We start from the raw sequence: 15,170 nt of genomic DNA, 5'->3' as shown, positions 1-15,170 counted from the left end.
CCGCAGCTACGGGTTTTCAGATCAGACGGAGTCTCTAATACAAGCATAGGCCTACTTTGCTCAGTTGGTAACCCCTTATTTGAATATCCCATAGGGCTAGTTTGAATTGTTATAGATACAAAATTGTCTAGATCTGTATCATTGGGCCTATGCTATGAGAGAGGAGGTGGATTAAAACAAGTCAATGAGGGTCCCCTGTTGCGGGCCTGCGGTAGAATGATAATTTATGGCTGATAATTTATGGTTGGGATTACCTGAGCGAAATTTGGAGTGTTGATAAGTCTCAGCGCAGCCTTGAAATGCGAGGACAGGGTCTAGGCACAAAGATGACTACATACTTTGCCTTCCAAATCAGACTAACATCCAATTAAAGGTAATTGAATCAAATGACTCAGAGCTGACTCAACAAACAAGCCATCCAAACTAATTAATTAAATGGACTTCAAACAGTAAGAGATGAAAATGGCCGTCTGCTGAGACGGGGTTGGGAGGCAGAGGTTCAAAAGGGCCATCTTTTATGCTTCCTGAGATGTGGCAACAGCTCTCTCTAACCAACAACACTAATTAAAGCTGCAGCAGGGGATCAATAAAGAGATGCAAGCAGGTGTAAAATGTCACTTGTCTTTGGTTTAATCAGTATTACAAAACTGTGAAAAAAGGCATCATGGTCAGTCTAAAATGCTCTGGCTACAGAAGAGCAGAGGATATCGAGAGAGCTGGAAGCAATGGAAACAGCAGATAGTAGAGGCACCAATGGTGTTGTGGCAGAGTGAAGTCATCGCTGGATGATGTCCTACATGTTCAACGTCCTACTCTCCACATAACTCCAGCAGGATTTTGCGGTAATCTCCAGATGTGTCTCCCTAAACAATACAGAAACACTCAGATTACATCAAAATAACAGAAAGAAATGGGCACAAATCTGACTTTTAATGAGACAAATCATTACGTCATCTCTTGTGATCAGGGTCTCACCTTGATGAAGGAATGGAGAGTCTTGCCGTACGCTTTCAAGAACTCGGTCTTGATGTCCAACATGTCAATCTCGGCCCGAGCCACCATGATTCTAATCAGTACGCTGTCTGTAGTTCCCAGACCCTGAAAAGACAGGAGGGAAGGAGCTGTCAACATTCTGATGAATTCAGTCTGATAACCCACAAGTGTAAGCAGATATGCACCCTCCATAGGAGGTGTGTTAAAAAAGTCAATTTCAAAATCTTTACCTTCATGGATTTATATAACCGCTCTGCAAAGAATGCTGGCTTGTTTTTAAGGCATTTCACTGCAAAAATAAATCAGATCGATACATCAGGCGTGATAGCTCAACAAGCTTTAGTTTTGCTTTTTTTTCATCAGAACTGATCGGACTCTGTTTTATCTGTCTTCGGTACATTATTACAAGAGGCACTGAAACAAATTGGATCCGTCTGACCTATTGCCAGAAAGACATTCTCCAGAGAGCCAGACATCTCCCTCTTAATGCTGTCCTCGATGTCCCTCCCAGAGATCTTCTGATACTCCTTAAACACTGAGACAATGAGGTGAAAGAGAGAGATATGGAATCAATCATACTGTTGTAGTGAGTAAGAAGCACATGACAAAATGTTGATTCCTCAAATAACCAGAACAGGTCAGCAGAACAGTGTCTGTGCATTACATTTTGTGCCAAAGTCAGTGTGGAAGTAAGTATCTTAACCGAAGAGAAGTGTAAAGCGTAATAAACAAACAATAAACAAGTAGACTGTGAGAAGGTCACTTCTGGTGATATGTAACTTGTTGTAACTTGCCACTCTGATCTTAAACGTGAGTCTAGGCAGAAATGTAAAAATATCTCTTATTTTATTATAATAAAATATTTTGGGAGTGTACCGCTGCGGCAACGGTGGTGTACAGCGTTGGTGTACCGCTGCTAAATGAATATACACTGAAATATTTTTGTGGGGACAATACCTTGGAGTAGGTGATTTCTGTTCCTCACACAGAGCACAGTGAGGAACTTGACCTCATCTGTTCCCCAACGAGCCTCCCCAGCCTCGTAGATATCCTGAGAACCCACAGCAAAAGTACTTCACAAACCCAAACAGAAAATCTCCCAACACTGACTGTTTTGGGACATATTTGATGTGAGATTAGGTTTAAAAAACTATGTCTAGAGTTGATCTTACTGTTCATCTTCCTAACCGTGGGGTGATCCTGATACCCCAGCATGTGCTACTATGCGAGATAGACAGAGCCAGGTCACCTCCTCTCTGGATCCACATTCTCACCTTAGCATCCTTCACAGCCTGGGCCTCATCCACAGTGTTGCTCTCATCTCGCCCCGCCTGTCAGTCACAGGACAGACACAGAGGCCATGTTAGCAAAGAGTCAGACAATGACATGACCATTACCTGGCCATAAGAGGCCTCTAAACACTACAAACATCCATTATGTGTTAAATTGTACCCAAGTGATGAAGTGAAAGGGGAGTGACTATTTCCTTCACAACAATTCATGTACTGTAGTTCAGTTGGCTTTCCTTTGATTGTTGGAATATGAAGGTCAACCAGGTGTGTATTCAGAGAGGTCAATATTGTAACGGTCTATTCTCACCGTGAGCAAAGAGACCAGAACCCTCTGGAACATTCCAGAAGTATCACCATCGATATCGTCCTCCAGGTTATGTTCATAATCTGCCATCACACACGTTTAAGCAAAAAGTAGGAGTTAAGAAAGACCTTAGACCCAGTGATCGGACTCTGCAATTATAACACACAACACTTGAAACGGTTTGTGAACACCCTGTCAAAAGCTATGGCAGGCAACAAAAGTTGAATATTGCTCTATAGAAGACACTAATAAATCATTCATATCATGCATTGTGTTCATGTTATGTGATTCATTGTTTGTCCGTACACTCTCAAGAGGGCGAGACACTGATATCCTAGATCAGATTTCCTCTTCATATACAGTGATCAATTCTAAAGTATCGACTTGTACCATACACCGTATGCGACAACTCTTCTACGGATGGAGATTCAATGCATGGCACAGAAAGGATGTGTACTGCGTAGCTACTACCTTTGATGTACACCGCTGTGATGGCTCTAATTTCAGCGTTCGTCCTTGAGGCCAGGATATCAATGAGAGCAGCCTCCTCTGTTCCAGCACCCTAGCATTCAGTAAAATAGAGATGTGGAGAGCTATGTAAGTACCTCAAAGAGTAGTGTGATGCAACACATCTATGGGTTGTGGATGAGGTGAATAGCCCAATACAATGTCAATAGCTCGAAGACGTACAGTATTGAAAAGCGTTACATCAATCCCCATTGTGATACATCAATCATACATCAATCCCCAATCATACATCAATACATCAATCCCCATAGCAGTAATAACCTCTGACCTTCATAGCGTTCCTCAGCTCGTAGGCATCATACACAGGAGCGGTCATCAGGAGGCCCAGCACCACGTTCTCAAAGTTCCCCGTCAGCTCTCCCTGCAGATCATCTGTCAGGTCCTACAGGGACAGAGACACAGACATTTAAATGGGTCCCGATTCACACAATCTCCTGCCTAGTGCTCAAGTAAGCATACACTACTTATCTCATACACTCATATCTCAGAGGTGATAAACAAGGCCTTCAAAATGTTTAATCTGTCAGACTAAATGCTTCAGACATTCCAGATACAAGTCTGCTTCCAGAAGGGCGTGGCTGCAGAAGAGCTGTACACAGAAGGTTTGTAGTAGACACATTTAGCTTCTTCATGAGCCTGCCTGTGGGCGTCCCCGTGCACTGTATGACTCACTGTTTCTGACCAGGAGGATTCCACTAGCAATCTTTGTCCTTCCCTGTGGCAAGCTTCCTCATTCATGGGACCATTTAGATAACTTTATCAATGATTTATCGTATGCCAGACTGTGCCAGCTACTATCTAACAGTGTCAATAGAGTAGACATTGATCAGACTTCCCTTTTAGTTTTAAATGTCGAGTTTAGCTATCGTTTAACATGGGGCCTGTCACTCTATAATCTCCCTACTTCACTTAAACACAAAGTGCAGTGTCCTGACTGACATTGGTCTTCATTTAAAATCAGGTTAACCTCAACCCTCATGAGAGAGGTCTTTCGACCTAACCTGTGATGGTAGACAAGCTTCTCCCTATTCTCTGAAACACATACCCATCTTTGTGTAAGAGTTAATGATCAACCTGAGGCACCAACTGTCACCACAATGTTACCATTAACACCAGACACCACCACACCCATAAAAACACACACCAGAAGGGTATACTATAACACATCATCAATAAGTTAGCCAGCTAAAATTTGATAAATAGCCAGAAATATTTGTTGATTTTCCACTTCATTAAGAAAGCTAAACTGAGTCAATTAGAGAATGCCCATTTCAAGCTAATCTTCCTAAAAAAATAAAGTTATTTTAGAATATTTAGGCCATTATTAACTCCATGATCCTGCTTTGTAGTACATCCTTCCATGACTGATCACATGATAAATATTACCATTTACACAACCCCTGCACTCTCCTGTCACTATAAACTATTAAATACACCCCCCCCCCCCCCCCATTACTGGAGCTGGTGGTGTTTAGCTTTTGGAAAGTTTTGAGAATAGTCTGATATTACATTTCTCATATCACCGTTTGAATTAAGAGAGGCATAAGTCAGTAGAACACTTACCTTCCCCACAGTCTGCTTGTAAGCCTCCTTGATGCGTTGCCTCTGAGCAATGGTACGACGTGCCAGAACCTCAATGACAGCTGCCTCATCCGTGCCTATAAGAAAATATCACAGGGTTACATTACTGTGACCTTCACATTATACTGATCCATTAGGTAAAATAACTTGCTGTTGATAAAACAGCATCAAATCACCATTGAAATACCCTAAATATCTCCCCGATATCACAGTTACAAAGAACTCAGCCAGATTTCAACCTGAATGTTGAACAGACACACTTCCGGCTTGCAAGCTCCTCTCTCACCCTGGAAAAACCCTGGTCCCAAAGGCACAGTTGGTTCTCAGTGTATGTGCCATCTGTTTCTAATTCATATCTCACTAGAGTCAGGTGAAACCTATCACGTCTAGCTAACAGCATCAGCATTCCGATCGTTGAGCTAAGATTCACCCATTCAGAAACAAATTGCACAGGCTGTATACTATCTTGTATGCTCGTGTTTAACAGCGCCTAACTTGTTCTCTTACCAGGCTCATTGTATTTTCTGCATTGTATCCCTACAGCATAGACGTGTAAAAAGCATAGACACAAATATAACAGGTGCAAAGATAATGCAATCCTACAGTAACTTTTGACTAGAACAGGAGAAAGGCTCAAATGATTATGAAAATGGAAAAAAAAGAAGGAAAAAAAGATGAGTCAAGTATACTGGAGAAGGAAAGAAATGACTCCCAGGCCACACTCAGAGGAATGAATGAGGTCTTAGAAATGGAAAGTAACTACAGTCCTGTGTCGAGGGCCTGTAGAGAGTTCTAGAATCATTACAACTGATGTGAAAGTACTGTTAGCATACTGTTCAACAGGAAGGTATTTTTGAAGCTTTCATTGAAAGTAAAAAAATACAACTATTTTAGAATTAAGACCTATTTATCAGAAGAAAGGGGATCCTACCATACTCATCCGAAATTGTTTTCGGAATGTCGGAATTGTTCTTAGAAACAAACAGCTAGTCATGGCTTAGAATGTTGGGATCACTCACCAGCCCCCTTCATGGCTCCTCTCAGTCGGTTTACATCCTCCTCTACCTTGAAGCCAGCGGCTTCAGTCACAGTTCCACGGTTGCCAATCTGCAGTGGCAAATATTAAAATGACATACATATAACTCCCTATGAATTCAGCAGCTGGCATTTATCCAGTCACTATCAACACTATTTGGATATTGTACTTTGAGTTACAGGCTATTGCCCTCAAACTCAACTCTGGACCTTGAAGTAAGTTCCACTGTATTTTTTTCATTGTTCACCTCTAATCAGTGACTGATTTTGACCTGGGACCTCAGGTGTGTGTAATAACAGAAAACCAGCAGGCTCTGGACCTCGTAGGGTAAGAGTTGAGTACCCCTGGGCTATAGGTACACACATGCACATCTCAACAGATCTGTGTGTGTTTGTTCAGTAACAGCAACACGTATTTATTATGTACAGTATAGGTGTAGCTTATATGTCAGACTGCCTCTGTAGTATACTGTGGCTGCTACTTTCAAAAAGCTGTCTTGTCTGTGCTGTCAGTAGGATTACAGCAGTAAAAATGTAATTGGACAATTTCATTGGTATAGTACATCATACGTGTTTTATGCAAGCTATAATGAACATACTGTTGATAAGTAAATCATTTCCAATACTAAGCAACGAAAACAAACTAATGTAAATCTGATCATGCAAATGTATGAAAATGTTGAACACTACAATCATTCATAGTTCACTCACACTGCAGTTTGGGTGCTGAGACTTACCGCTGCCATTATGCCAGTGAGATAGAGTTTCCAAACGTGAGCAAGAGAGATGGGAAAAGCTATCAAAAGAAAAACAGCTATATTATTTCTCAGGATGGTAAATAAACACATATACGCCATCTACATACATGTTTTAATTCCCACGTTGGTCAGTTGATCAAAAGCAAATGGTCCTGTTGCTACATTACCTAATCAGCTCTGTAGAGAATAACAATGTGGTGGGCCTTCACAGTAGGAAAGACTGGGTTAAATACTCATTACCCTCATTAATGTTTCATTACCACACACACACACACACACACACACACACACACACACACACACACACACACACACACACACACACACACACACACACACACACACACACACACACACACACACAAATAGAGAGCCACTGGGTCTTTAGCTTTTTTCCTACTCTAAAAATCAACTCTACCAACTGAAACGATTAGCTGACAACACTTCTCCCAAAATCCAAATCAGACAAAATCCATCTCTGGTCAGAGCTGATTTACTTCATGGTGTCACTCAATATAGTTTATGTTGTTAATTATTATATTAAATAGTAGACAACATCTTTATAGTCCGGGGTGTTGTCCCTTTTAGTCCAGGGGTGTTGTCCATATTGTGCCTCTTCAGTAGCCAAGGATGACAACTCATTCAGAAACTGTCTACATCTGCTCAGTTTGGGGTGGAAATACCTGGCACAAGAAGAACCCTTTTGACCCCTGCCTGTCACACTCCCATATCAAAACATTACTAGATCTAAAGTCACACCTTTCTGAATCCCTTTTTACATCAATAGGCCTATATTAGTGTTAGTGGAACTAACAATTTGTAACCTACATTAGCCCACTGGAGTAAATGCAATCAATGAAATGCAGTTTTCAAAGTAACAACTGCGCAGACTCTACAAACCTTTGGTAAATATGGAGACATTGTTACGCAACACAGTTCTTATAGGTAATTGTTAGTTTCCAAGTTGCCCCGCTTGTGATTGTAACTTGTGGCCCAATTGAATAAGTATATAGTTTGCAGGACGCGATACATGTCTGTCTGCTGGCGGCCAGCAACGGAATAATAACTTTTGAGGTTCATTTTCTGTTCGAGACACACCCTTGAATGTGTCAGATAGTAGGTATTCTAAAACTTCTAGCTATAAACAACAAGATACACATCGAGCCTATATTTCTAGTTTAACCTCATCCTATAAAATTACATAAAAATGTTTACTTACCGTATAGACAGTAAAAACGACCTATCTTTTCAAATGAGGAAGACCGAAAGGAAGCTCTCTTCTTCGAACGTCGGCCGTTAAAAACGCAACACAGTGGATGGCACAAAGAGGAGTTTTCGATCCCACCCCTTTGTGGTTACACTAGGGCAGGCTACATTATATTTTACAGCTCTCTCTCTCACTTTGTTGATTTTTATTTTATTTTTTACAATTGTTAATTGTGATTGCAGATACTTGTACCTTATTGTTTGTTCTCTCTCTGCCACAATCTTATTGATTGTATTATTATGCTTCAAGAGGAAAATTGCCTGTTATCCCTTTCTCATATTCTAGTATACTAATGAAAAAAGTTAATTCAATGAATTCATTTTAGATATGCTCCCTAGTGGCTGCTCACCCGCGCCCCCACCAGTCAATGCCACCAGTGTGCCCCCCTCACTACAGACCTCATGACTACAGATCCCATGACTCCACTGCAGTAAAGCTGTAGGCTAAGGGATGTAGCAGGCAGCTGCTGATATGTTGGTGTTGTAGTAGCCGAAGCTTGTATTCGCCTATATTGCGCACATCTAACATATACTAACTGACTAGCTAGCTATATCTTATCTATATTTTCTAAGGGAGTTATCAAACCAAACTGAGATCGAAATTAGCTACAATTGGTACATTTTCGGAATTACCATTTCCTGTCATTTTGATAGGCATTTCCTGTTGCGAAATAGCTAGGTAGCGGTTCGTGGCAGTAAGCTAGCTGACGTTGGCTAATTGGTAGCCTAGCTAGCTAGATGATAAATTGTAGAAGACTTGGAAATAATCATTCTTTGCTGGACGACATTGAATATGGAAGGATCGTGTAATATTGCCACGTTTTACCGGGGATATATTACAACGGACATAATTTTTACAGGATAACCTTAGCTACATGAAATGTCATAACGTTAAGCTAGCCGCGGAGATGGAGGGACCCACAACCCCCTGAATAGCTGCACTGATGGAGAAATGTCCTCCTCCAAGATGAGCAAGTCAAATACTGCACAAGGTTTAGCGGAATTATATTAGCGTCTATCTTATCTCTATAGCTATATTAGTCTGTCAAGCAAATGGGAGACTGGTTATTCGGAGTTAGCTCATAATTGACAGCTAACGTTAGCTGCTGGTGAATAAATCACTGCAGTTTTTGGCATCTGCAAACAACAAGACTGGCTTTGTCAGACAAACCTTAGGCCTTGTCCAGAAAACAAAGTTAATTTGTGAAACGGACATCGCTGGAAATAAGGACATTTGAGCTTTCTGCATCGTCATTTGAGCATTCTGCGTCGTTTTGATTGAAGTGAGGATAATATTTCCTCATCATCTGACTGATTAGTTATCATGAGGAAGTTCTTTGATTCATCTCGTCGGGAGTTGGTCAGTTCAGGACCTGGTTCTGGAGGAGGTAGCAGTGGATCCAGCCATGTAGGTGGCAATTTAATTGGACGTTCATGTACTATAGGGCGGCACCAAGTCACTATTGAAGAAACAGTGGCCGAAGGTGAGTGAGATGTAGGAATTGAGGCTTGTCTTTTGGAAATGTTTTGATGCCCATGCTGACTGAGAACATGAAATGTGACATTTCAGTCAGACCGCAAACTGCCACAATGTTTGAACATTGATCAGTCATTACCAGTCAGGTAGCTGCTACACGAACTGTGGCATGATGACATTCAGTACTGCTTAAGCCAGAGGCAGGCCTAGGTTTCAGAATGATATGGCTACAGTTGGCTATGTCATTGGCAGACACACATATTTGTAAATTTTTCACTCAATGCCATGATGTAATCCTATTCCTGACACTTGAATATCGGACACACCCAGCCCAATTACCATTTCAATGTAGGTGGATAAGCAATTCAAAGGTGCCATGCTGTTTGTAGTTTTCCAGTTTTGATGATCAAATGTAAGGGCTGCTGCCTGACAGTGATTAATCTGTCGCGTGACTGACAGCTCTGTCGTTGTTTGAGCAACAGCTTAATTTGGTAAATCCGTTGTCAGGAAATCCCCTTATATATGAGGCGCTGATTAAATGTACTCAGGGACAGTCTGTTTTGGGTGTTGTATGATTTATTAAAATGTGTGACCATGGACATGAGAAGAGGCTCATTTTCAGGTACTGAAGAGCACTGAGAGATGTCTGGGGTGTGGATGTATCTGTAGGCCTACTCTTAAACTAAAGTTCATTGGGGACATTAAACCTGGTATCTTTGTCCTTTTGACAACCCAAGACCATACAGATCAAGTTGCTGATCATTTGGATATCACTTGGGTACTTGGTAGTGAAGTTCAAAGAACCTGCAGATAATGCCTTGATGTGAGGAAGTGATGTAATATTCGGCTAATCCCTGACTCCCTGTGCAAATGGTAAAATCACCTCTCAAAACAGTATATTTTTAACCTTAAGCAGCCATCTTGTTCAAGTTTATGTAAATTCAATCAGTTCTTGAAATGAAATAATTCAAGAATAGAAAAATGAAATAGCCTTTAAAAATGCCAAATGCATAGCCCAAATAAACACAAATACATTACAATAATTGCACATCTCAATTCTCAAATTTATCCCAACCCCTGTTACCATACAACCTTCTTCTCTTAACCTGCTACTCTATATCCCCAGGTGAGTATGTGTGTATGTGGCTATGTGCATGTTAATGTGAGTGTGTAGAGATATGAGTGCTGCATGCTGGGAAATTGCAGTGCCTGCATTATCCTGCTCAGTAGAGTCATTTGTATGGATTGTTTTCACTGGTAGGGTAATGATGTAGCCCTGACATCTTGCAAAAGTAGTTTACTTTCCACAACCTTCTTCTTAAAGACTGCAATTTTGCTCTAACAACCTCGGTTCATCATGACTAATGGTCCTATCACTTTTTCACATTCAACGCTTTTGTTGGTTACGAAGGCAAATTGCATCTCATGATTTCTACCTATTCTGTCCATCCTTCTGAAGTGCTGCTTTGCAGTGTACACTGTTCAGAAATTGAGTCTAAAATATGCTGAATAGAGAGCGAGTCAGTGTCTTGCATATTGTTGAAGTAGCCTATCCCTGCCCCAGTCTTATTTCAGCAACTAGCACTGCAATACTGTGTAGATCTACACAGTACACTGCAGTTTCAACACACTGAAATTGAACACCAGTATGGTATAACATATAGCCTAGATAGGTTATCAACATTAGCTAAAGACAGTGGATTCCTTGCTAAGACAGTTAGGCTAGATAGGCCTTCAGTTTTCCTGGGGCAATGCCATCATGGAGGCTTGGGTTGCACTGAAAGTCAGGAATTAAACATGATGCCACTAAGGCAGTTGGCAAAAGATGACTAATGATGCTGTTATGGATGCTACTCCAGGGTTTCTTTATGTAATTCTATGTGCTACGCACACTATATTATGGATGCTACATTTTATCGAATGGTTAGACCTCTTCGATTTCTTTACTCATATCTTGCATTGTCTTCTAATCATATTGTTTCGTAATGGGATGCGAATCACCATTTATAAGAGTATTTATTTAATATTTGGTGTGACTTGCTTCAGCAGTCACATTCTCAACCTTTCACGCTTGTATCCTCATTCATTTCAATGGTGGAATACAGGCTTCAACATACTACACTGAAATCACTGCCACAAAACTTTCAGAATGTTCAAACTAAAACATTTAGAGAGTTTAACAACACATATGGATTATGATGCTGTACTACTCAATCTAGTCTACTATGCTAACCCACTATAATCCGCTGTAATAACTCCACACCTACAAACCACCCAAAAATAGGTCACTATAACTAAACCAGAGCCTATGGAAACCCTATTGCTACAATACCATTACTAAAACTACCACCATTACTACTGCCGTCACTACCACTACTGGGTCGTTCCATTTGATTTCAATCACATTTTGACCACACCCCTTTGGATTTGGGGTATATTTCCATAAATATTGGTCCATGGTAGAAGTGGTCAGAAAGTAACTTTTTGGACCTGAAAGCCAAAACATTCAGGAATGTTGACACATTTAGCATACCATACCATGAGACATGTCTTCATCACTGGAAAATATTAACCCTCTAGTTTGATATCATTTAAAAGCAGGTGAACTCCTAGGAGTAAAGGGGGATACCTAGTCAATTGTACAACTGAATGCATTCAAATGAAATGTGTCTTCCGCATTCAACCCAACCTCTCTGATTGAGGGGTGCGGGAGGCTGCCTTAATCGACATGCATGTCATCGGCAACATTGGATGGTCAGTTATCATGGTCAAGTCATATTGACAAAGTTGTTGTGAAGATGGGGAGAGGTATGTCTGTTAAAATATGTTCTGTGTTTTTTTACACACAGATCACCTGTACTAGTTGTTCAGGCTCTGGTCTTGTTCCATCTTGATTACTGTCTGGTAATATGGTCAGGTGCAGCAAAGAAAGACCTAGAAAAGCTGCAGCTGGCTCAAAACAAAGCAGCACGCCTTGCCCTTAACGATTCACACAGAACTAACATGAACAATATGCACAACAGTCTTTCATGGTTGAGGAGAAATTGACTACTTCTCTTCTAGTCTTTTTAAGAAAAATGTGTGTTTAAATGCCTAACCACTTGTATAATCTGTTTGCATACACATCAAACAGACATAAATACCCCACCAGACACGCCACTATGGGTTTCTTCACGGTACCGAAACCAAAACAGAGCCATGACGTCATGGAGTGCTCTACCACCAGAGGTTACTCAAGTGACATGACCATTCAAATCAATGATGGGATATGGGTGGACTGGCGGCCATTGTGAGTGTACCCATAGGAGCAAAGCAGGAAGTAAAAGCAGGAAGTGTACCCATCAATATGTGCTGTGATTTTGTTGATTCAACTCAACTGACATTACAAAAAAAGACATTCCATTCCATGAGCCACATCAGTTCACTTAATCTGAATGAACATTCTATACCAGGCAGCCATTGCAAGTTTACCAGTCATATTGCCCGGGCTAGAGATTCCATGCCTGTTCAATTCATTCTATTTCTATGTTTGCTGTTGCTGCAGGGAGGGGGGTGTTTCCTAGGCAACCAAAGACTTGTTTGCTACAACACCCTGCTTATTTCAGCAAGGAGCAACAAAGTTTCATCATGTTGTAAAGAGTCCATTTTTGTTACCACACAAACAGACTCAACCGCACCAATGCTCAGCTGTACTGTCTTTAATCAGCTGTTATTTAAAAATGACAGTTTATTTTGTGTAATTGTGCCAGCCCTAGCACAGAGTGGTGTTGCCAACACGTCAGACTTCCAATGGTTGCTTGCCTCCAAACACTGTACCTTAATTCAGTCTCATTCACTCTCTCTCTTTCTCACAGGGGGGTTTGCCATCGTGTTCCTGGTACGAACCAGCCAAGGACTCCGCTGTGCCCTCAAGAGGATGTATGTCAATAATGAGCACGACCTGCAGGTGTGCAAGCGAGAGATCCAGATCATGGTGAGTAGCTGTGAGATTACCCCACTCCCACAGCATGCTTGAAGGGGAGTTTCTCTGTTTATTATTCTCCTCTGCTTACATGAAAACACAGGAAGGCCCGTGAACTCTGCACTACATTATTTATCAGTTACATTTCCCCTTTGGGGACAATCAAGTTGAACTTGAACTTAACTGGCATGATAATGTTCACTCTGTCAATGTAATCCGGTTGTGCATGTGCTCTTGCAGAAGGACCTGGTCGGCCATAAGAACATCGTTGGCTATCTGGACTCTAGTATCACCACTTGTGGAGGAGGAGATGTGTGGGAAGTGCTCATCCTCATGGACTACTGTAAAGGTGCGTGCTTACTGAAGGGTCTGCGTTCAATCAAGTGTAGTTGAAAGACAAGAATAAAGTCAGGCTTATGTCACTCCACATGAGGGCGCTCTCTGTCTATTAGTCTAACTTCCATCTAGGCCACGGGTGTCAAACTCATTCCATGGAGAACCTAGTGTCTGCGTGTTTAGTTTTTTCTTTCTTTCAATTAAGACCTAGACAACCAGGTGAGGGGAGTTCTTTACTAATTAGTGGCCTTAATTCCTCAATCAAGTACAAGAGAGGAGCGAAAACCCACAGGCACTCGACTCTCCATGGAATGAGTTTGACACATGATCTGGGCCTACCACTGGTGTGGGGACTTTGTTGTTGTACTTGTCTTTGCATATCATTTGAGTTCTGCGCTGCACCAGGTTTTTTTCCATCATGTGAATGTATGTTATAGGCATAGTAGATGTACAGAAAGTGTAGAAAACATTAGGGACTCCTGCTCGTTCCATGGCACAGACTGTCCAGGTGAATCCAGGTGAAAACTATGATCCCTTATTGATGTCACTTGTTAAATTGACTTCAATCAGTGTAGATGAAGGGGAGGAGGCAGGTTAAAGAAGGAGTTTTAAGCCTTGAGACAATTGAGACATGGATTGTATATATGTGCCATTCAGAGGGTGAATGGGCAAGACAAAAGATTGAAGTGCCTTTTAACGGGGTATGGTAGTAGGTGCCAGGCGCACCGGTTTGAGTGTGTCAAGAACTGCAACGTGCTGGATTTTTCACTTTCAACCGTTTCCCGTGTGTATCAAGAATGGTCTACCACCCAAAGCATATCAAGCCAACTTGACACAACTGTAGGAAGCATTTGAGTCAACATAGGCCAGCATCCCTGTAGAACACTTTTGACACCTTGTAGAGCCCATGCCCCGTTGAATTGAGGCTGTTCTGAAGGCAAAAGTGCGTGCAACTCAATATTAGGAAGGTGTTCCTAATTTTTTGTAAAGGCCCCTATTGCGAAGTGGTCATTTTCGATCAGTGGTATTCAAAGTTGGGGTCGTGAACACTAGTGCGGGCGGGGGAACTGCAGTGGGGTCACCCCCAAAAAACATCAAGAAACATGTTATTTTATACGACAATATACAAAAGTTTTAGAAGAAGATGCATTTGAAAAATACAATTTTATTGAGTATTTTGGGGAGGGCTTCTTGTAAATGTAATGAATTGAAGGTTATTTGTTGATGTAAAAATATTAATTAACTGATTTTTATGCTTGTCATTTAGATTTGGGGTGAGGTTTGGTCACGAGAAACTCTTGTGGAAAGAAAATGGCGTCCCCGCTGAAAAAGTTTGAAAAACACTGTTTTAGATGATCAAGAGACTGAGTGTCTGAGTGAAAGATGGGTGTACGGAGGAAGCTTACTACCCAGTGTGTGTGTTCAGTAATGAGACTGAGCGATGTATCTCTGCAGGGGGCCAGGTGGTGAACCTGATGAACCAGCGTCTGCAGACAGGCTTCACAGAGGCAGAGGTGCTGCAGATCTTCTGTGACACGTGTGACGCCGTGTCTCGACTGCACCAGGGCAAGACACCCATAATTCACAGGGACCTCAAGGTGCGGAGGAATAGAATCCTTCTCCTGTGTTTTCTCCCACC

General features: G+C 41.5%; 2 protein-coding genes across 6 annotated transcripts in view; one reads left to right on the top strand and one right to left on the bottom strand.

Moving 5' to 3' along the window:
- Positions 1-607: 607 nt before the first annotated feature.
- Positions 608-7,824, bottom strand: anxa4 (annexin A4). The gene is made up of 13 exons (XM_055874631.1): positions 7,711-7,824; positions 6,471-6,529; positions 5,718-5,805; positions 4,681-4,775; positions 3,386-3,499; positions 3,061-3,151; positions 2,593-2,672; positions 2,268-2,324; positions 1,951-2,044; positions 1,433-1,528; positions 1,224-1,282; positions 976-1,098; positions 608-863 (listed from the first exon to the last, which is right to left on the bottom strand). The coding sequence occupies exons 2-13, from the start codon at positions 6,477-6,479 to the stop codon at positions 810-812; spliced, it is 960 nt and encodes a 319-aa protein (XP_055730606.1). The 5' UTR covers positions 6,480-6,529; positions 7,711-7,824; the 3' UTR covers positions 608-809.
- Positions 7,825-8,180: 356 nt separating this feature from the next.
- LOC129818583 (AP2-associated protein kinase 1-like) overlaps positions 8,181-15,170 on the top strand; it is a 31,474-nt gene continuing 24,484 nt past the window's right edge. For 4 of the 5 annotated variants that reach the window (XR_008753961.1, XM_055874626.1, XM_055874624.1 and 1 more), the window contains exons 1-4: positions 8,181-9,241; positions 13,089-13,207; positions 13,436-13,544; positions 14,987-15,129. Coding sequence is in view for 4 of the 5 variants with exons in the window: in XM_055874626.1 (XP_055730601.1) it covers positions 9,082-9,241; positions 13,089-13,207; positions 13,436-13,544; positions 14,987-15,129 (531 nt within the window). In the remaining variant the exon portion in view is untranslated. The remainder of the gene's footprint in view (positions 9,242-13,088; positions 13,208-13,435; positions 13,545-14,986; positions 15,130-15,170) is intronic. The other variant, XM_055874627.1, reaches the window with a different exon arrangement.

This window comes from Salvelinus fontinalis, chromosome 21 (assembly GCF_029448725.1).
Source record: "Salvelinus fontinalis isolate EN_2023a chromosome 21, ASM2944872v1, whole genome shotgun sequence".
In the NCBI taxonomy this organism is placed as follows: Eukaryota; Metazoa; Chordata; class Actinopteri; order Salmoniformes; family Salmonidae; genus Salvelinus; species Salvelinus fontinalis.
This window is presented reverse-complemented; position numbering and strand designations above follow the sequence as displayed.

Excerpts from the sequence above, each read along its gene's own strand:
- anxa4 (XM_055874631.1), bottom strand. Across the intron at positions 3,500-4,680 it reads ACAAGCAGACTGTGGGGAAG|GACCTGACAGATGATCTGCA; the intron begins GTAAGTGTTCTA and ends CTGTCCCTGTAG. Across the intron at positions 2,045-2,267 it reads AGGCTGTGAAGGATGCTAAG|GATATCTACGAGGCTGGGGA; the intron begins GTGAGAATGTGG and ends GTGGGTTCTCAG.